The sequence below is a fragment of the Oryza glaberrima genome, chromosome 4 (genome assembly GCF_000147395.1).
Source record: "Oryza glaberrima chromosome 4, OglaRS2, whole genome shotgun sequence".
In the NCBI taxonomy this organism is placed as follows: domain Eukaryota; kingdom Viridiplantae; phylum Streptophyta; class Magnoliopsida; order Poales; family Poaceae; genus Oryza; species Oryza glaberrima.
Genome location: NC_068329.1, coordinates 4,385,765 through 4,407,210, shown reverse-complemented (window position 1 = coordinate 4,407,210; position 21,446 = coordinate 4,385,765). Strand labels below are relative to the sequence as shown.

The 21,446-nt window shown below is 41.7% G+C and overlaps 2 protein-coding genes across 2 annotated transcripts; both read left to right on the top strand.

The window, feature by feature from the left end:
* Positions 1-3,327: 3,327 nt before the first annotated feature.
* Positions 3,328-14,896, top strand: LOC127770066 (putative disease resistance protein RGA3). Its single transcript, XM_052295735.1, has 5 exons — positions 3,328-3,395; positions 4,451-5,449; positions 11,740-13,888; positions 14,063-14,206; positions 14,475-14,896. Exons 2-4 carry the CDS (start codon positions 4,463-4,465, stop codon positions 14,173-14,175), a joined length of 3,249 nt encoding a protein of 1,082 aa, XP_052151695.1. The 5' UTR covers positions 3,328-3,395; positions 4,451-4,462; the 3' UTR covers positions 14,176-14,206; positions 14,475-14,896.
* Positions 14,897-19,406: 4,510 nt separating this feature from the next.
* LOC127769688 (probable inorganic phosphate transporter 1-5) lies at positions 19,407-21,251 on the top strand. The gene has a single exon (XM_052295304.1). It carries the CDS (start codon positions 19,472-19,474, stop codon positions 21,116-21,118), a length of 1,647 nt encoding a protein of 548 aa, XP_052151264.1. The 5' UTR covers positions 19,407-19,471; the 3' UTR covers positions 21,119-21,251.
* The last annotated feature ends 195 nt before the right edge of the window (positions 21,252-21,446 follow it).

The following is a 21,446-nucleotide window of genomic DNA, read 5'->3' as shown; positions in this document are numbered from 1 at the left end:
TCTTCTTCCAAAGAAAAAAGTTGCCAACAACAGCCTCCCAAGCAACTCGCTTGGTTGCTTTCTTGTGAGAACGAATGGACAGGAAAAATGGTGAACAACATTGGAAGGAGAGGATAAAATAAAAAAAATGCATATAAATCTGTATGTAGATGATGCAATAGCTAACTTTCGTATATACTAGTTTGGAGTCAACTGTTTAATTTGCTCTTACTTATGTAATAATTTAACTTTTTTATTGTCGTATTAAAGGGAAGACCGATAATGATAATCAATATCACAGCTAGCGGCACAACCGACAATAATTGTAAGAAAAATAAACTGTTGGTTTTTGAACTTACCGCGTCCGACGACCTAAAATAAACTTAACTATAATAGAATATAATAGAACACCAGATAGATAGTATGACGAATCTAAACTAAACTTATATCCAGATAACATCTTGTTTTAACTAGTTTATTTTAGGATAAGAGAGTACAGCTGAAATCACTTGTGTACTCCTACTCATCCGTCAACGCTGAAGCAGCTGGCTAGAGCTGCACATGTATGGAGTTATGGACACACGGGCAGATATATTTAAGTATACGTAGATCTCAAGAATCAGTCGGGTTAATGGCTCTATGATAGAACACCAGATAGATAGTATAACGAATCTAAACTAAACTTATATATCCAGATAACATCTTGTTTTAACTTAGTTTAGGGCATGTTTAGTTGGTAAAATATTTTGTTCCTACGTGTTACATCGGATATATGGACACACATTTGAAATATTAAACGTAATCTAATAACAAAATAAATTACAGATTCTGCCAGGAAACTACGAGATAAATTTATTAATCCTAATTAATTCGTCATTAGTAAATATTTATTGTAGCACCACATTATCAAATCATGGCGTAATTAGGCTTAAAAGATTTGTCTCGCAATTTCATGGCGAACTGGATAATTGGTTTTTTAATCTAAATTTAATACTCTATGTATGTATGTATCCAAATATTCAATATAACAACGTAAAAAATTTTGCTTGAGAACTAAACATGCCCTTATTTTAGAATAAGAGAGTACAGCTGAAACCTCTTGTGTACTCCTACACATCCGTCAACGCTGAAGCTGGCTATAGCTGCACATGTATGGAGTTATTGACACACTGGCGGATATATTTAAGTATACATAGATCTCAAGAACCTGTCGGGTTAATGGCGAACAAGCGAGTATTGATATTCAGGCCTTGTTTAGGTAGGCAAATTTTTAGGTTTGATTGTAACATCGGATACACAAACTATTAAAATATAGTCTAATAACAAAATAAATTATAAATTTCACCTGGAAACTGCAAGACAAATTTAAGACTAATTAATCCGTCATTAGCAAATGTTTACTGTAGCACCATATTGTCAAATCATGGCGCAATTAGACTTAAAGGATTCGTCTCATAATTTACACGCAAACTGTGTAATTGGTTTTTTCTCTATATTTAATTCTTAATATATGTGTCTAAACATTTGATATGATGGGTGAAAATTTTACTGTTCGGGGAACTAAACAGGGCCTCAATTATACGCAGATCTCAAGAACAAAAGGAGTTAATGGGAAGTGAATCTCAATTAAGCACACTGTGCGTAGATCTAATTTTATTTATATATGATAAAAAATGATATGTACAATACATCACATCTACACTACCTCTAGAATACTAACTCTAATGATTTTATTTTATTTGTTTGTTCAATTCACTCTTTCTTTCATCTTTTTTAGTTTTTTGTAGGTTGCCCCTTTGTGAGAGGTATCTCGTCTTCTCTTTTCTCACTTCTCTCTTTATCTCATCTTCTAATACTATGTAAAAATTTTAGGGGCAACATATCTAAAAGCATTATATAATTGCTCTAATATAGTAATCCACCGAAGAAACTGTTCAAATTACTCCCAGGTACTTAGTTAACATTAATTACACGTAAGGCATCATTTGAAAAAAAACACATATACATCCTATAATTCATCAATTGGGTTTTACATCCTTCATACTTCATTCAATAAATCCAACAGATAAAAATCATCCAATCCAACGCTTGAGATCGTCGCGGACCCTCTCCTCTGCCCCCGCACGCGCTCCACATCCACAGCTCATCCGCGCGTTTTTACGGGCGGGGAAGCAGTTTTCGTGATTTCCACATGTGGGCGCCTATCTGTGCAGATGCATTTTAACATGCTGTCTCATTAGGAAGCCCGTCAGTAGTATACATTTTTGTGAACAAAAATGTCCCTAAATTTGCATTCGTATCAAAAAATCCAAAAAAGTTTCACGCAAAAGTGTTAGATCCTTTTATGTAATCCACACAAAAAATATCCAAAATTTCACCCAAGAATTCCTAAATTTTTGCACCGTCAACCTCGTTGTTGATGTCGCACCGAGATCCTCAACATAGTTGACATTGCTAAAACCTTCGCTGTGGTCATTGTATCCATCACCTTGAAAAAGCCCTACCCATGGTGCAAGGTCTACCATGGATACATCCACCGTTCCCACCATCGAAGAGTAGTGGTGGATGTGGTGGTGGTCTTTGGTGTCAGGGTTGTTGGCGCCTAGGATGAGATACATGGATGAGAGGGAGAGGCGGCATGCACGGATGATAGGGGAGGCAGGTGCCGAGGACCTCCACCGCTAGATCCAATGGCTACAAGGTCGTTCGCCCCTGCCAGATTCGGGGTTCTCGCCGTCAGGAAGGAATGGCGGTCATCAAGTAGCCCTCTACCACCACCGACTTATCGCTAGGACCCGTCTAGCTCCATTTCATCCTCTTCAAGCTCTTCTGACCTCCATAGCTATGGTGCCTTTTCTTCATCTCTCGCTCGTGCTTACTTGGGAAAGAAGAGAATAAGAGGGGAGAGATGGAGATAGAATGGTGGGGTGCTTGAAGATTTTTAATATTGCCCAGGCAGTTCCGCATGCAGGGTGAAAAATCAATATTCAATACGACAGCGTGACTAGTTATAGCCCGTTGATGGAAATAAACCTAGATGTCTTGAAAAGTTGTATTTTTATAGCGACATTTTGTTATATTATCGACTCCGCGCAAATATAGAAATAACTTTTGGTTTATAATGGAATTTTTTATTTATCATATCTTTTGATTTATAATGAATTGGCAATAACGGAAAATGACTTCATAAAAGCAGAGGGTTGCATATCGTATTACTCCTAGTCAGAGAGCAGCTGTACATCCAATCGAAAAAGGAGAACAGTGGTGAGACTCGGGACTTCAGGAGTGGGTCTAGCTATATATATATATAATATTCGCGAAGTGGGTCTAGATATATTACTCTTCTCACATGTCACCCTCCTTTCGGCTTGCTCTCTGGCTTGTGCAAACCAAGAAGCATCTATCCAGGGCTGCAGGTAACCTCTAAAACTCAAGTTCATCATCTTCTTGTGTTTATAAAACGCATTTGTTGTTTGAGGTCGATGCTTTCTTTTCCCTGACTTGTGATGTTTTTTTCGCGTATGGACCAATAATCATTATTCTACAGATCTTTTGTAAATAGTTTGCTGTGGTGTTCTTTCTTTCCTTCCATTCAAGATTTAGAATGAACTAGTGCCATTCTGATGCAACCAAGCATCGTTGGGATAATATTTCGAATAAGAAGTATAGTTGAACTGATGCTGTCACCCTCGGCTGGTTTTAAAGGCAAATCATAGGTAGCTTTTTCAGATCTAGATTTTGAGGGTGGGGATTGGGGAACGTTTGTATTTGGATGGGTTAATGGTTCCTCGCTAGCGAATGATGCCGAAAGCAAAAAAAATGATTTATTGCTTTTTCAAGTGCATTATTCGTACTCCCTTTCATCCACATCCCATAATACTCCCTCCATCTGATAGTCATATTTCCAAATCTGAAAAATTTATTTTTGATAGACATATTTCAATCCGACAACTTATCATCTTAATGACTTTCTCGGATTTAATGCGTGACTCTTCATTCTTCCACAAAAGATTGGCTACATGGGCATCGAGAAATATAAATATTAATGAATCGCTTGTTTATGAGGAATGACTAGTAGCATGTTTAAATGGATGATAAGTACAAATTACTTATTTTTGTCTGTATGCCAAGATGAAATATTACTATCAAAAGTAAATGGAGAGAGTATAAAACATGATTAAACTCTTTAAAACTAATCTTTATTAACTTATAACTCATCAACAAAATAATAACCATTTAAGAGTAAATTAAAATAGAAATCCAATGATATTATTTTCAACTAATACAATTTAATTTATGGAGTACTATACTAATTGTTTGATATTATTTTCAACTAATACAATTTATTTTATACTATAATAATTGATAGTCAAATGTATTTAAAGTTAAATTTTAAAATACGTGTATGTTTTCGTGTGGGATGGAGATGGAGAGATCGATGTGACTTCCGGCTGATGCGTGTATACTACAGGCAGAAGAGGCCATGGCGATGGTCGTAGAAGCTTTCACATCCGACCTCTGCTACCTGATCACCCAGATCAAGGCCAAAAGACTGTCAATGCCGCCCAAGTACCATGATCTTGTCATCGAGCTGGAGAGCAAGATCGTCAAAATTCGGGACTACGTTGCTCGCACGAGTGGCAGCAAAGACACGGTTGTGGTGGCGTTGGTAAGGGAAATGAAGGGCGCCCTGTATGATGCCTCCGACGCCCTGTCCCTGTTGCTGCTCAAGATTGAGGACACAGAAGATCCGGTCACTGCCTGCTGGACTTGCTTCCCCAATCTAGACCACCTACGGAAGTTGAAGTTCAGACAGGAATTCTCACGGCTCAACAGTGAAATGAGTCTTCTTCTCCAACGGTATACTCCATCCAGCTCTTCCGGACTAGATTTCCAGCGGGGCGAAGATCGAGTTGATCATACAACGATCCTGTCCAGCATGGATACATCAGATATGGTGCCAGATCATCAGATGGAGAAAAGCGCAAAAACAATTATCGATATTATCTATGATAAAAACGATGACAAGATCAAGATCATTGCAATCGTGGGGCCCGCTGGGATTGGCAAGACCTTCCTTGCAACCATAATCAACTCAAGACTCCAATGTAGGGTCGATTGCACAATATGGCTAAATGTTACTGCAAAATTCACTCGCCCTGATCTCTTGCGAGCAGCCATCAGTTCCTGCAGGGGTATCGATGGACGATTTTCAGACATGTCTTATCTAGAGTATAAGCTTCAAGAAGCAGTTCGTGATAAAGATGTCCTATTGGTAATGGATGATGTATGGAGCGAAAAACCATGGACTGACGTGCTGCAAGGCCCACTCCGCGTCTGTAATCGCCAGTACAGTTGCGTGATTGTAACAACCAGAAACGAAAACGTTGCTGCAATGATGAAACCTACACACATCTACCGACCTCACAAACTGAAGCCTGATGTTTCATGGTCCTTAATGAAAAATCAGGTGAGTTTATAATATGTCCAAACTTTCCTAATTCCTATTTATTACTAGCAATTACACAGTGTATGCCACGAAAGTGCTCACCCAACAAATTTCTACTATACGTTGAAGCAAGAGCATCTATTCACAAGCAACTTACATTTCATTCTTTTTAGGGTATAACAAGAAGATAATTGTTACTATTGTTGTTATTGGTAATACAATTATTCTAGACCTTTTTATCTCTCCTCATCTAACGGTTCCTATCTTTTTACTAGCAAAATGTCCATGCTTTTGCTATGGGTAAAAGAAAATATATACTATAAGATGTAATACATAATATATATATATATATATATTTATCGAATATGTTAGTATCACTTGTTTGCTTATTTAAATATCGGTTATTCACTGGTTTGAAACAAATAATGAACTATTCAATAATACCAGAAAAGATCGAGAGCTAATTTATAAAAACTGGAAAAGTATAGGTGGGGTGGTAGTGGAAGTTGCAGATTCATTACCACCACCACTAGTGCCCTTTAAAGGAGTATAGATACTACCACTTGTGATAATGCTGCTAGTATAGTGCAAATGTTCCATATCACTAATAATAAAAGAGGGCTACACATAAGATTCAAAAGTTGATGACAGGTTTAGGCTCTCTCGATAAAATGTAATACCCTACTTCCTTTTTGGTGGATTATATCTATCGGGTGTATTGATCTATTGATCTAATTGTCATTATGCCATTGGTGAGCTCCCTACTCACCTTATATATATAGGTTATGGGTAAGGTTACAACTAGGGAACCTATCTAGACATGGCTCGAGTTTCTTTAGTTAGTACAAGGCATACCTAATCGGAGTGCTATACCATGCCTTTAATTACAAGGCAACATTGGCAACCGAGTGTTATATTATTACATATATCATGATTCTGGCCCACCTCCTATGTGTGGTCGGATGTGCATGCCATGTGGGTAACTGGTACCTATGTCCTCGCCGCGCCAACGGCCCCATGGCAAGCTCGCGCTGATCCATCCCATCTCGCCGCCGCCTTCCTATGCTCCACCGCCTCTGTCCCTTGTCTCCCTCCACTGCTAGTCACATAAAAATAGGATTGAGCCTCTTCTCTCTTTCTCTTCCACCACGACCACCATAGCCAAGCTCGACCTCGAGCTCTGCCTACGCCGCACCAACTCTTCCATTCCCATCCCTAATCCTCCAAACCACCACCGTTGTTGGGCCTCAAACCTCCCTGAGACCCTTTTTCACCCCTTGCCAAGCCTCAACCGCCGGCAAGGCCATTTTCCCCAAATTGGGACTGTCGCCATCCGCCATTGCCGCCACACCTAGAGTCCACCGCCTTCGAGGTAGAACCCACCTCCCTCACTCTTCCCTCTTCCATTCCCTTCCTCTCTCATCCCGCACCCAACTCACCCTCTTCCCCCCATCAAACCACAGCCCGAACGGTCGCCACTGGCAACCAAATGTCGCACGGCAACTGTCGTGCATGGTTCCCCATCGCCACCACTTCCGTGGCTAATCCGAGCTATTCGTCGGATGTAGTCGGCCTCGATCATCCTCGGGGTCAACTGACCCCATTCCACGCTAATGTGGCGTGCCACGTGGCCAGGCCACCTTGGACGTGTGTGTATCTCGCCATCCCAGTACCAGCCTCAGCCAAAATGCGTCGGCCTAAACGGCACGCGGTCCTTAGCCCGGCTTCCCTCCCTCTCTCACTCTCAGCCCAACTTTTCAAGAATAGAAAGTCTATATTGTATCCCTCAACTGAAAATCCGTCCTACCCAAATAGAGAAAACTCTATTCGGCCTCCTTTCCTGACCCCATTCATCTTTAGGCGATGGAGAAAAGTTCTTCCATACAAACTTTTGAACTGCCACCGATGTGATGGAGGCCAGAGGTTCGGCTTCGATTCATCTGCAAAAGTATTCAATTGCCACAATGACGAAGCAATAGCTGTTCTTTGCTATTGGAAACGGGTTGATGATATCAAACCATCAACGGGAGCAGGGCCACGCGGGTGCAATCGACTGCATGTTGGATTGCGGAGCCATCTGCATTCGCCCGTGCCACTGGACGTGTTCCATGCAAGTGCGCAATACCGTTGGCTAGTAAGCACCTTGCCGAAGCACCTTGGTTGCAATTGTTCTTACCGACCGATGATCCACGCACATCCCCTATTGTACCTCCTTCACAATTTCTTCGCCTTCGGCCATGGATACTATTTGAACCAATGGCTGAGTTAGTCATGACTTGTATAACTGTCAGAGATCAGCCTATATCTTGCCGCTCTCAACTATAGGCGCTTCGCTTCGGTGTCATTTTTCACTCGGGGTAGTGTTCGATAGTCACACCCATGAACATCTTGCGTCCAAATATTTTTTTCATTCCATCTTTTTTCGCCACAAAGGACTTATCTACTTGCTCCACCACCAACTTAGAGTTAGTTCAGATTAGCACTCTCCTGGCGCCTAAGGCCTTCACCTTGCGCACCACTATTAGCACTACCACATTCTCCATCGTGTTGGTGGTGGTGGAGAACTGGAATCGGGCGACGCACCGGATCGCCGTACCAACCAGTGATACAAGAATCGCAGCTGCGCCCGCCCCCTTGTGTGACCAAGATCCATCAGAAATACATGGTCCAGTGTTGTTCGATTAGGTCGGTTTCTGGTGTGGCAGAGTCCATTCAACCACGAAATCTGCCAAGAGCTAGGACTTGATCGTGGCTCTAGCAATGAAATGAAGGTCGGAGAAGGATAGTTCAGCCGCCCATTTGCTCGATCGCCCTATGATCTCCTTCCCCATGAGTACATCGCCAATGGGATATTGAGAAGGTACCATGATCTTGTGTGCTTGGAAACAATGTTGTAACTTGAACAATGCCATCCCCAGGGTGTATGCCAGTTTGTCCATCTCCATGTACCTGGCCTACGCCCCCTGCAATGCTTCGGACACAACATACACCAATTTCTACATGCTTTCGGTTTCTTGCACTAGCATTGCGCTAACAGCCACCAGCGAGGCTACTAGGTACAACAACAGTTCACTCCCGGCTTTTGGACTGACCAAGACCGATGCTTTCTAGAGATATTAATTTAGCTCGTCAAACACAGTCAGCATTCTGGCATCCAACTAAAGTTTTTCAGCCCCTCACAAAGTTTCGGCTGCCTTCGCCATGAACCGACTGAGCACAGCCATTCAGCCACGTCAGCTTCTGTACGTCTTGTGCGCTCTTCGGCGATTGCATTTGCTGGATCGCTTTGATTTTTTCTAGGTTAGGCCAATGGGCATCTTGACGTGATAGAAGGTACCGAAGGTCGTTATAAACGCGGTCTTCGCCTACTTTTCAGGTGTCATGAATATTTGGATATATCCGAAGTAGGTATCAAGGAAGCTCATGAGCTCGCAACCCACATACTATATTTGTATTTATTTATTGTATTATACCTTTATATCTTCTAAATATATAGAATAGAGGAATCCCGATTTGTCAAGTCTCATGACCATATCCAGATCTATTTAAACTCGGCTCAATCTTACTCAGCAATTGTCGAATTATACTCAGCCAAAAAAGGGGTACTTATTATGGCGGAACATGCCAATCTGATCTTTGATAATAAAGAGATAGATGGAACTACTATGAAACGACTTATTTGCAAATTAATAGATCATTTCGGAATGGGATATGCATCCCGTATACTGGATTAAATAAAAACGTTGGGCTTCCATCAAGCCTACATCGATTTCATTAGGAATCGAGGATCTTTTAATAATACCCTCTAAGGGATGGTTAGTCCAAGAAACGGAACAACAGAGTTTCTTTTGGATAGACGCGGTAAAAAAATTACAAGTTAAATTTTACAACAGCTTGCTAAACAAAGGCTAATAGAAAAAAGAGTACAGGTATGACAGTCATAAAATCCATGATTGGGTTGAAAATGGCATAAGCTTCAGGCAATTTGGTGAAGAAAAAACTAGTCGGATAAATAACAGAATTAAAACAAATACAGGTTAAACTAAGTATATTAGGCATAACAAGCGTTTCGCTCTTATAGAGTAGATAACTGGATTTTGATTGAGTTATTTTTCTAAGGAAAAAGGAAAAGGAGCATTCAAAATCCTTTTTTCTTCGGTCTTTCCCAAACACAAAATACCTCCTTGTATTCGCAGTCTCAAATGAGAGTGGAAGAAATTCGACTTTCACATAATATCTTAATAGAATTCCATGTAAAGATCAATGCATTTGTTGGATTCTGTATTATTCGCATGTCTAGAATCCTAGCAAGAGAATACCCCCCCATTTTTATGTAATTGAAGTAGGATACCAACTAGTCTATCCGTCACAATGGAAAGTTCGAGCAGGCTTTGTTCAGGTCGGTGAAGTCTACGCACATTCGCTACTTGCCATTCGACTTCTTGACCAGGATTAGGTTCGCTAGCCATTCCGGGTGGTCGATCTCGCGTATCACCTTGGCCTTGAGCAGCTTGAGGACCTCCACCTTGGCGGCCTCATGGCGATCCATGAATATCTTACGAAGCTTCTGCTCTCTTGGCTTCGCATTAGGCGGTGGTGGACGATGAGATCGGGGGAGACACCGCCTACCTCATCGGGGCCCCAAGCAAAGATGTTTCGGTTCCTCATGAGTACCTGCATGATGCTCCGTGTCTCTTCTTTGCCCACATCTCCGCCGATGGAGGTTGTTTTGTTTGGGTGATTTGCATCGAGTAAATACCTTGTTCACCATGTCGTCTGGTGATGGTTTCGGCATTAAATGATGTCCATCACCGCTTTGGGCTTGTACCATGTTAACCTCACCCCCCTGATGGCCATGATGCTTTCCATAATTATCTGAAGCCTGTAGCCCCTTGATTACGATGGTCTCCACGGGACCGGGTAACTTGAACTTGAGGAAGTTGTGATGAGTGACCGTTTCAAACCTGTCGAGTGTGACCTAGCCGAAAATCGTATTGTAGTGGTGTGTGATGTCCACTATGTCGAACATGATTAGCTCTTCATGCTTCTTGTTTTCAGGGCCGAAAGATAACCGAAGTTCTACTTGGCCCAAGGCTTGTACGGATCCTCACCAAAACCCTAGAGAGGGGCAGTGGCTTGCGAAAGGGCCAATGTGGGCAAGCCCATTTTCTTGTAGGCGTCGGTGAAGATTATATCCGCAAAGCTTCCCACGTTGACCAGTATGCAGCACACTTCGCATCTAGCTATTACGGCCCATATGACGAGGACATCTTGATGGAGGAAACTTACTCCTTCAACATCTGGCAGGCCGAAAGAGATTTCCGACGCCCAGTATTGTGGCCCCTCGTCTCCCATCGAAGCCACAGAGATGTGCTGAATCACTTAGAAGTTTTCCTTCTTTTAGCGCTTCGACACGTGGCCATCAGGATTCCCCAACGTAATTATTTGTATGACCCTTCGTTGCCCATTTGCCGCCACTTCAATCTGCAATGGCTTGTCAGCTTCTTCGCTTGCTGGGGCGTTCGCCTTAGGCGCCTGGGATTGGTCTTGATGCTGGATATTTCGGTATTGCTTTGTTATGCGGGACGATTTACCATTGTACAAGTAATGCTTTGTCTTTCGGATATTTTTTTTCCTTAGTGGTAGACCTTGTTCGCCCCCTTGTCTGCCACTGAATTTTTTCTGAAGGTTCTGGACTTCTCCGATTGCCATCACTGGCTTGCCCTTGTCAGTGCGAAGCTTCTTCCACATTAAGGGAGCTTGGCCTTGCCTTGGGGGTTGGTTTGCATTCACTTCTTGTGATGCCGCATCACCCTGTGCTGCGGCCTTGTCGTATTTAGCTTGTATTTCGATCTGGCATTCCGTATCCTCCACTCCCCCTTGGATAGTTGTGGTCCCGCTTTTATAATTTTTAAGAAGCCACCGTTGCCACCAAGCTTATTCCTTTGCCACCCATCGAATTAATTGTGCTCTCCCGTGGCAACCGTCGCCTTCCTACTGCTTTGTGGCCCATCTTCTCGTCTGCCCATCTCACCATCTCTCTTATTCGTTGTTGTTGGCTCTTTGCAAGATCGAAACTTATAATTGTCATAGTAATTCCATTACAATCCTGTTAGTGTTGCCACCACACCACCCTTGTCTTACTCGTTCGCTGCCCCTGGGTACTTCCATAAGCTTATGCAATTCATTACTTAGCAGCTGACCATCCCGTGCTCCCTGTAGGACTATATATTAGACAATGAAACAGGTACTGTTATGAAATACATATAGGGCCTTAATTAGACATATCTCTGATGTTTAAATTATTGCAGATAATATCAAATAAGGAAGATGAACGCGAGGAACAAGAGGTTGATAGACTGCAAGTAATTGGAAATAAGATTTTGGAGAAGTGTGATGGTTTACCCCTTGCCATCAAAGTATTGGCTGGTGAATTGCAGCAAAAAAAAACACAGGATAACTGGGAACATATGTTAAAAAATAAAAAATGGTTAAAAGAAGGATTACCTGAAGAACTTAATAGGTCAATCTACTTAAGCTTCAATGATTTACCTCTACATTTGAAGCAATGCTTTCTGTACTGCTCTATCTTTCCTGAAGGTCAAACCATTACATGTGATAAGCTTTTCCAGATGTGGATTGCTGAAGGATTTATTCCCAGTGATGGAAGTTCAAAGTTACCAGAAGCTTTGGGACAAGAGTACTACATGGAATTAGTTGCGAGGAATCTACTAGAACCAATTGATGGGAACTTTGATGAATGCTGCTGTGCAATGCACACTGTATTCCGGTCATTTGCTCAATACTTGGCAAAAGATGAAACTTTGCTGCGTGATGAAGGGGAAAATACAAGTGATTCAACACCAAAGTTTCATCGACTATATGTATCAAACAAAGAGGTGGAATACAGTGATATACAGAAACACAAGTCATTAAGAGCACTGGTATCAACTGGAGGCATCATTCCTAAGCCTAGCGATTCTTTCAGTTCTCTTGAATGCCTACGGATACTACATGTGAATAACGCAAAAATTTCAAACTTGCCTGGCTCGCTGCACCACCTCAAACTCTTGAAATACTTGGATCTAAGTAACACAGATGTACCTGCATTACCTCATTACATTGGCAAGATGAAATGCTTGCAGTACATCTGTGTTCATGGATGTAAAATGTTGAAGCAGCTTCCTGGGAGCATTGTGAATCTGCAGAAGCTACGTTTCCTTGACATTTCTGACACCGAGGTGAAGGAAGTACCCAAAGATTTCGGCAAGCTCAACAATTTGGTGACTCTGAAGGGGTTTCCTGCAAATACTGATGACACTGGAAAGTGCAATCTTGAAGAGATAGGGCTTCTATCCAAGCTTATGCATCTCGCGGTACAAGGTCTGCAGAAAATCTCTTCAAGTTGTTCCTTCACAGGTGCGAAGCTTTCTGATAAGACACATTTGACATCCCTGAGGCTGCGTTGCAATACCAGTGAAGGCGACGAGATACAGAGCCAGGAGGTGTTCGACAACCTGTGTCCTTCGCCATCAGTAGAACACCTAACAATCACAGGCTATTTTGGATTCCGGCTCCCAAATTGGTTGATGTCGCCAACCCTTGAGAACTTGAGGATGCTCAAGCTTGAGAACCTCCCGTCGTGCAAAGAACTTCCATACAGTCTTGGTCAGCTCCCCAATTTGGAATCTTTGTGTGTTCAACATGCACGGTGTATCAGGCGCATTGGCGAAGAGTTATTCGTCCCGTGCACCTTGGATGACGATACTGATGAGGATGACAGGAGTACCTGTACCCTCATTGATAAATACAATCGTTCCATGGCTGTCTCCACGCCGTTCCCCAAGTTGATCAAGCTAGTTTTCCACGGTTTGGTGGGATGGAAAGAGTGGGATTGGGAAGGGCAACTGGAAGCAATGCGAGACCTACAAAACCTGCGGATCAGTAGATGCAGACTAAGCCATCTTCCTCCTGGTCTTAACTGCCAAGCAAAGGGTTTGAGAGTAATGACAATACAGAACATTAAGGAGCTGCGCTTGGTGGACAAATTTTGCTCGATTGTTGAGCTTTATCTGCACTCCATCTCCAATTTAGAGAAGATTGCGTATCTTCCAAACATGCATATGCTCAGGATCTCAAAATGTCCCAAATTGAAGGTATTGGAAGGGGTGGAGGCACTTTCAAGCATGGAACTGAAAGATTACGAGATGAGCACACTCCCAGAGTATTTGAAAAGTTTAAAACTAAGGCACCTGAAGATCGACTGTACGTTAAAGCTTCTCAAAATGATATCTAAACGATATGCTGCACTGGAGTGGGAGAAGATCAGCCATATCGGATACATAGAAGCCTATGCAGATGGGTTTGATGATAACAAGAGATTGCATGTATTTTATACAAAAGAAACAGATAGCTTTAAGATGCATCTAGGCGACTATGCCGCCTCTTCAAACTCTACAGGTACAGTGTTTTGCTTGTTATTTTGCTGATATATACATGTTCCCTCTTTATATTTTGAGGTGAAAGTGTTCCCTCTCAATAGTACTTACAGAGTTACAAAGACATGAAAAATAATTTGGTTACCCAGCAGTGTAATGGCATTTTAATTATAACTTACTCTGTTTTATTTTGAAGACACGGAAGACATCGATGAAGCAGCAGGCTCGTCAGAGCAAGAAGATAATCACAACCCACAGGCTACTGGTTCTGAACTTCCAACTTCCGAGCAATCTACGCACGAAACCTAATCACCTCCACTATTGTGCACCAGGTTACCAGGTAACCGTTGTCAGAATTACAACTTCTTTTAGAACAGAAAGAGTAAAATTTTGAAAACATTAGACCACAAGAAAATTTACAGTTGAGAATTTTGATCCTTTGGTTCCACAGTATGCAATATTTAGACATTGACAAGCCGAAATAGCATTCCTGATCTTTACTCTATTGGAGATCATATACAGCCTTTTCAACACTCATATGTAATTTCTGACAGAAGCAGACAACTGTGTTCCATATTTCTTAACTAACATTGGCTGCTTTATGTCAGGTGAGATGAAGGACGGGACGGGACTCATCACTCACCAATACCTCAGTATGATTTGAACTAAATCTAGAAAAGAGGATTCATGTGTTCCTTGTGGCTCCTAGCCTTTTGATTTTTGCTTCAAATGGAGGCATGGGAACCAGTGGCTATTCCGGCAAGATACTCGTTGAAGCAGTCAACAATGGAGATGTTCAATTGACATGTGTGGAGCAATGACAATTTCTTTCTTTTGTTTCAGTGTGTGACGTTTGGGTTTCTCTAATTGTTTTCATTATGGCATGGAGATTGTATTTGATCCTTGTGTGAATGCTCCTAAGATTGTATTGGATGGTGTTTGAGTTGAACTTGATGAATGATGTGGGGGAATGTCATTTCCCCTAGTATCTGAAGTTTAGGTTTGTTTTCAGTTACCTCTTTTTATAATAATGGAGACGTTTTACATTCAACTTGTACATCATCATGCATGCATGCAACCAATTGTCAAAGCATAAATTTAGATTTTGCGTAGAATACGAAAGGGCATGTAGCCTAGTGGTTGTAGTGATCTGGTTGAAATCTCGATTGGAGCGAATTTTAGATTGTGGGGTCGTATATATCCAGTTGGATGTAGAGACGGGTAAAAAATACTCTTCTCTAAAAAGTAGATTTTGCGTAAGATGAATTTTAGCAGGTTTTTCACTGATTTTATTTTGCTTCAAATTTTTTATCCAACTACCGGATGAGTATACTGCTCCCAGCGATCAACCCGCCCCTCCCCACTATACTCCTCTCCCTTCTCTCCTTTCATCATACTCCCATTAGGGTGTAAATTTAAAAAAAAACAAAGTTAGTAAAAAAAATAGAAAAAAAATCTAATACTCTCATTCATGTGCATAGACTTTATACCGTAAACTTTGCACGCATAAATTTTATGTATAGAAATATTCTACATATAAATATTTGAATCCAAAATTGAATTTGAATCGGATATATAAACTTTTGACTTATAAACATTCGCTCTACAAAATTTAGGTGGATAAACTTTAGATGTGTAAACTTTAGGTGTATAAACTTACTAAAGGAAAATAATACATGCATAAACTTTATGTATAGAAATATTGTATATATATATATATATATAATATTTGAATCCAAATTTGAATTTGAATTTGGTATATAAACTTTGATTTATAAACATTTGCTCTACAAACTTTAGATGGATAAACTTTATATGTGTAAACTTTATGTGTATAAACATACTAAAAGAAGAAAATAATACGGTGACAAAAAAAAGAAACTAGGTGGGAAGGGAAATTGATCGCCACCGATCGCGTGGGGCGATCGTTCGCCCGTTAGGATTCTCGTGGGCTGGTGGTCTCATCCATATTCGCATGTTACCAGAAATTCAGGCCTCCTGTGAAAAGGAGAGCCCATGAAAATCATTTTTATAGTAGGGCTTGGAAAAATAAAGATGATTTGATTTATGAAAGAAGGACGATAATTTAGAGCATAGATTGATTATTCAAAGGTTAACATATGATAATAGCTCCATGACTGAGGAAGATAAAAGAGATAATTTTGAATATAGATTAATCATTCATGAGTTACGTACAAACAATTGAGATGATTTTTTTAAAAAAAATGAGTTGATAAGGCTTAATAAGTTAAGAGAGAAAAATATCAACTACACAACACTATATATACAAGTATATAAAATTTCCTCAGAATTATTTCACAGTTGATGAGATTGCGAAATATTGTCACAATTAAAAACTCCTACTTAATGTACATTCCATCACATTTTCCACCAAAACGTTATAAAATCATTATTCTACATCACTCTTACAGAGGAGAGGACATAAAACATGCACGCCTAGGAGTAATATAGACCTTTGCGATTTGGATGAAAAAGATGATGGTATCTAGCATTTTCTTGAGTTTTGTCTTGCCAATGGCATTTTCTGTATGATGTGAAAAGGTATTTTGCTAGCTATATAAGTGGCATGTTCGCTATAGACCGACGGACAAGTGTCATACCTACCTTCACTACACGTTTATGTTTGATAGCCTCCTGAAGAATCCGAAATGGAATAAACTAGTGACAAGTCAAGCAAAAATGCACCTGAGGTGTGCGATTTTGCAACGTGGATAGCATCGACGGCCCAATTTTGCACGTAATTGGGAAAACCATATCAAAAGGAGACACATGTACGGTGTTGTTACATGGTTAAGAAGGAATATTTTGACTAATTGGGACATTAGTAGTGCTCTTCTGAGCACAGTATACTCCCTCCGGCCAAAAAAAACAAGCAAACCCTGTGTTTTCATGTCCAACGTTTGACTGTCCTTTATGCGTGACTTATCTTTTTAATTTTTTTATATTTTTTCAAATAAGACGGACAGTTAAACGTTGGACACGGAAACCCAGGGTTTGTCTTTTTTAAAGACAGAGGGAGTATATTGGAAGAGAAAGCAGGCAACTGATATGTACCATATCAACCATAAAGATTCCCTCGATGTGCATGCAGCACCTAGCTGCAATTTAAACCTGATAGAAAGAAGCTGAATAAACTATTTTCAGGTATGAATCTTTTACATAATTACTACTAAATAAGTGGGTAACTTCTTTCTATCAAGTCTAAATTTCAGTTTGTGTGGTCTTGTTTCTTAACTCTTCATCCCGTTCGATCCATTTCGTAGTAATGCTTTCTTAGATAATGGTATTGCTTTAGATCATGTCTTGCCTTAGCGTACACTCAAAAGAGACAGAGTATAACGATAAATAAATTCAAAACCTCACTACATTTCTACTAAAAAGCACACTTGCGTGAATGTAATTAGGCAGGCCGGCGTGCACCAGGATTTAAACCCTTTCCCTTTCTTAACCAAAAATATATCACAATTTGTTGTTCTCGGTCATCGGACGTTGTTAATACTCCCTCTATTCACTTGATATTATTTATCTTCACATTTTGATCATCTAGCTTATACCAATTTTTTTTAGATAATGGAATATAATATTTCGGCCTTTACTCAAAAGAGCTACAGCCAATTATTAAATAGAAGCATTCAAGAATATAGTGTAAATCTAAATGAATAGAACACACTGTAAAGAAAAAATAAATAATCCAGCCTAACATAAGGAGGTCACAATTATTGAGGTCTATTTGTAAATCTTCAACCGTAATTGGCCAAAAATTGCATAACCATAGTCTCCAACATCCAACATGCAATTTTTAAAAACTCTTCATCTTCATCACACCTTTGTAGTTGTGCCCAAAACCGGAGGCAATGAGTTAACTTTAGAATATACCATATTATCAAAATATATTGCAACTTAAATATAACTAGATAACTTAACTTTCAGTGATTATTTTTCGGTATCTCAGAAATTGCCGTCGTGTTTAGATGTGAAATTAACCGACCTTAATTAATTTGATATTTCAGGAAAAATCCACATAAGGTGAGATGGAAATATCCCGTTAACTCCATACTTTTTCGGTACTTACCAAAAAGATGAATTAAACTATCGAGCTGGTGTTTTGTACCTTCGAGTACTTATTATATTTTTATCGTTTTGAAAGTACGTTGGCATGTTTGCTGTCTTCCGTTGATTCATGCAAGATGCCAAGAAAACAAAATATTTTCTTATATTTAATTTTAGTCGTCGTCAAGCTCAGGTGTAGAATATCGTGATATGTTGGACCTGTTAGATGTGTCCAAATCCACGCAGATGGAAATTTGGAAACACAGTTTTTTATGGGTCATTCCAGAAGTTCAAACAACCAGCCAGCTAGTCCCTCCATCCTCAAATATAATATACTACCAAGAATTTGAGAACTCAGTTTTTTTAGAACTCATACCTTTTAGAATTTACCCACAAACTTAAACATTCTTAAGGTACTTTTATTATTTTGTCCTTTCCCCCTCATTCACTGGTCAGAAACAATGGCCAGTTGATGGTTCCTTCAATTAGGGGCATTATTGTCCAAAAACATATAATTGTTTTGATTTTCCTTCACTTTAATCTATAAGAAAATAGATTTTTTTTTATTTTTTTGGAAGGATCCATACAGTATTATATATAGGTGATTTATACATAAGTTTCTTGTACACACAGTAACTTAAAAAATATTATCGAAATTTTCTAAAAAAAATTATACATGTGCCTCCTATATGAAAAGTCTCATCTTCAAATTCATAATTTAGAGAGGAAAAAAACAAAAGTCTAATTGTTGATACTCATAAAGCTCAGCTTTTTCTCTCTTTTTTTGCGGGTATAATGTAATGAACTTACAATTGAGACATATATATGAATAATACTATTGAAAATTTATGTTTTTATAAACTTTTCTAAAATTTTCACTGGAAGCTTGTGCAGCATATGTTAATTTATATAACTACATGCCTGGTATGAATAAGCAACTACATTACAATAGAACAACCAAGGCAAGATTAATATACCCAATGAAATATTCCCTCTGTTTTATTTTATTTAACATTGGAAAGTATAAAATAGAACTAACCAACGTCAGAAAAGTAAAAATAGTGGGAACATATAAACCTAAAGATCAGCATTTAAAATATTTTTCGTGTATTTTCCTCCAATTTACAAGATAATTCACATAACAGTACAACCTACTATTTAGTGGAGAAATTAGTTAATAATGGCCTATATGATCCAGAGGTTCAAACTGTATATGTTCTAGACCCATTCAGAAGCTGTGCCAAAATACCAATGAGATTATGACATGCATGCATATGCATTGCCCTATAGTATGATGGTAACCATGCATACCAGCCATAACAAATTAATTTTGTCCATGCATGAACAAACCAGAATGTTCCAGGATTTATTCTCTAGCTAATACCTGTCACTTACACCAAATTCCTTGCACTATATATATAGCTACAATAATTCATGCATGCATGCCATTGCCATTGACCATATGCAAGCCTAGTGCCATAACAATTTCACAATAACTTAGAGTATTATATCAAAGATAGTCGCCGGCGCCGCCATGGCTCAGGATCGCAAGGTGCTCGACGCGCTGGACACGGCGAAGACGCAGTGGTACCACTTCACGGCGGTGGTGATCGCCGGCATGGGGTTCTTCACCGACGCCTACGACCTCTTCTCCATCTCCCTCGTCACCAAGCTGCTCGGCCGCATCTACTACTTCAACCCGGCGTCCAAGAGCCCCGGCTCCCTCCCGCCCAACGTCTCCGCCGCCGTCAATGGCGTCGCCTTCTGCGGCACGCTCGCCGGCCAGCTCTTCTTCGGCTGGCTCGGCGACAAGATGGGGCGCAAGAAGGTGTACGGGATGACGCTCATGCTCATGGTCATCTGCTGCCTCGCCTCCGGCCTCTCGTTCGGGTCGTCGGCGAAAGGCGTCATGGCCACGCTCTGCTTCTTCCGCTTCTGGCTTGGGTTCGGCATCGGTGGCGACTACCCGCTCTCGGCGACCATCATGTCGGAGTATGCTAACAAGCGTACCCGTGGCGCGTTCATCGCCGCCGTGTTCGCCATGCAGGGCTTCGGCAACCTCACCGGCGGCATCGTGGCCATCATCGTGTCCGCCGCGTTCAAGTCGCGGTTCGACGCGCCGGCGTACAGGGACGACCGGGCCGGCTCCACCGTGCCGCAGGCTGACTACGCGTGGCGCATCGTGCTCATGTTCGGCGCCATCCCGGCGCTGCTCACCTACTACTGGCGGATGAAGATGCCGGAGACGGCGCGCTACACCGCGCTGGTCGCCAAGAACGACAAGAAGGCAGCCGCCGACATGGCGCGCGTTCTCAACGTCGAGCTCGTCGACGAGCAGGAGAAGGCAGCGGCGGCGACGGCGGCGGCTGCGGAGGAGGAGGCAGCACGGCGCGAGCAGTACGGGCTCTTCTCCCGGGAATTCGCACGGCGCCATGGCCACCACCTGCTGGGCACGACGGTGTGCTGGTTCGTGCTGGACATCGCCTACTACTCGCAGAACCTGTTCCAGAAGGACATCTACACGGCGGTGCAGTGGCTGCCCAAGGCGGACACCATGAGCGCCCTGGAGGAGATGTTCAAGATCTCCCGGGCACAGACGCTCGTGGCTCTGTGCGGCACCATCCCGGGCTACTGGTTCACCGTCCTCTTCATCGACATCGTCGGCCGCTTCGCCATCCAGCTCGGCGGCTTCTTCCTCATGACGGCGTTCATGCTCGGCCTCGCCGTGCCGTACCACCACTGGACGACGCCGGGGAACCACGTCGGCTTCGTGGTCATGTACGCCTTCACCTTCTTCTTCGCCAACTTCGGGCCAAACTCCACGACCTTCATCGTGCCGGCGGAGATCTTCCCGGCGAGGCTGCGTTCCACCTGCCACGGCATCTCGTCGGCGGCCGGGAAGATGGGCGCCATCGTCGGGTCGTTCGGGTTCTTGTACGCCGCGCAGAGCACCGACCCGAGCAAGACGGACGCCGGCTACCCGCCGGGCATCGGCGTGCGCAACTCGCTGTTCCTGCTCGCCGGATGCAACGTCGTCGGCTTCTTGTTCACGTTCTTGGTGCCAGAGTCGAAGGGGAAGTCGCTGGAGGAGCTCTCCGGCGAGAACGAAATGGAGGCTGAGCCGGCGGCAGCAACTAACTCCTACAGGCAGACCGTCCCTGACAGCGGACAGTCCGAGTAAATAAACATAAATTACCGCAATTACTGTATCTGATCTTGTATACTCTCACTAGTTGCATTCTGCCATTCTTGCATCAGGCCGTATAATAATAATCTCGAAATCTTGCTACTGCCCATGACTAGGATTCTGGGAACCAGCAGATTTTCACCATGTTGGTACAGCTTCTCTGGATCTCTTCTATGGTCTGCAAGACCACCTGGAATTCTCACATGGCACCTTGGTGCCCTCTGAGTCTCATCTCACAGATTGGCAAATGAGATAAACTTTAAACGCTCCAGAGCAATTGATACTGGCAAATGAGATAATGTTCCTTGAGCGGCATTGCATC

Excerpts from the sequence above, each read along its gene's own strand:
- LOC127770066 (XM_052295735.1), top strand. The coding sequence starts at position 4,463 with ATGGCGATGGTCGTAGAAGCTTTCACATCCGACCTCTGCTACCTGATC. Across the intron at positions 5,450-11,739 it reads GGTCCTTAATGAAAAATCAG|ATAATATCAAATAAGGAAGA; the intron begins GTGAGTTTATAA and ends AAATTATTGCAG. Across the intron at positions 13,889-14,062 it reads CGCCTCTTCAAACTCTACAG|ACACGGAAGACATCGATGAA; the intron begins GTACAGTGTTTT and ends TTTATTTTGAAG.
- LOC127769688 (XM_052295304.1), top strand. The coding sequence starts at position 19,472 with ATGGCTCAGGATCGCAAGGTGCTCGACGCGCTGGACACGGCGAAGACG.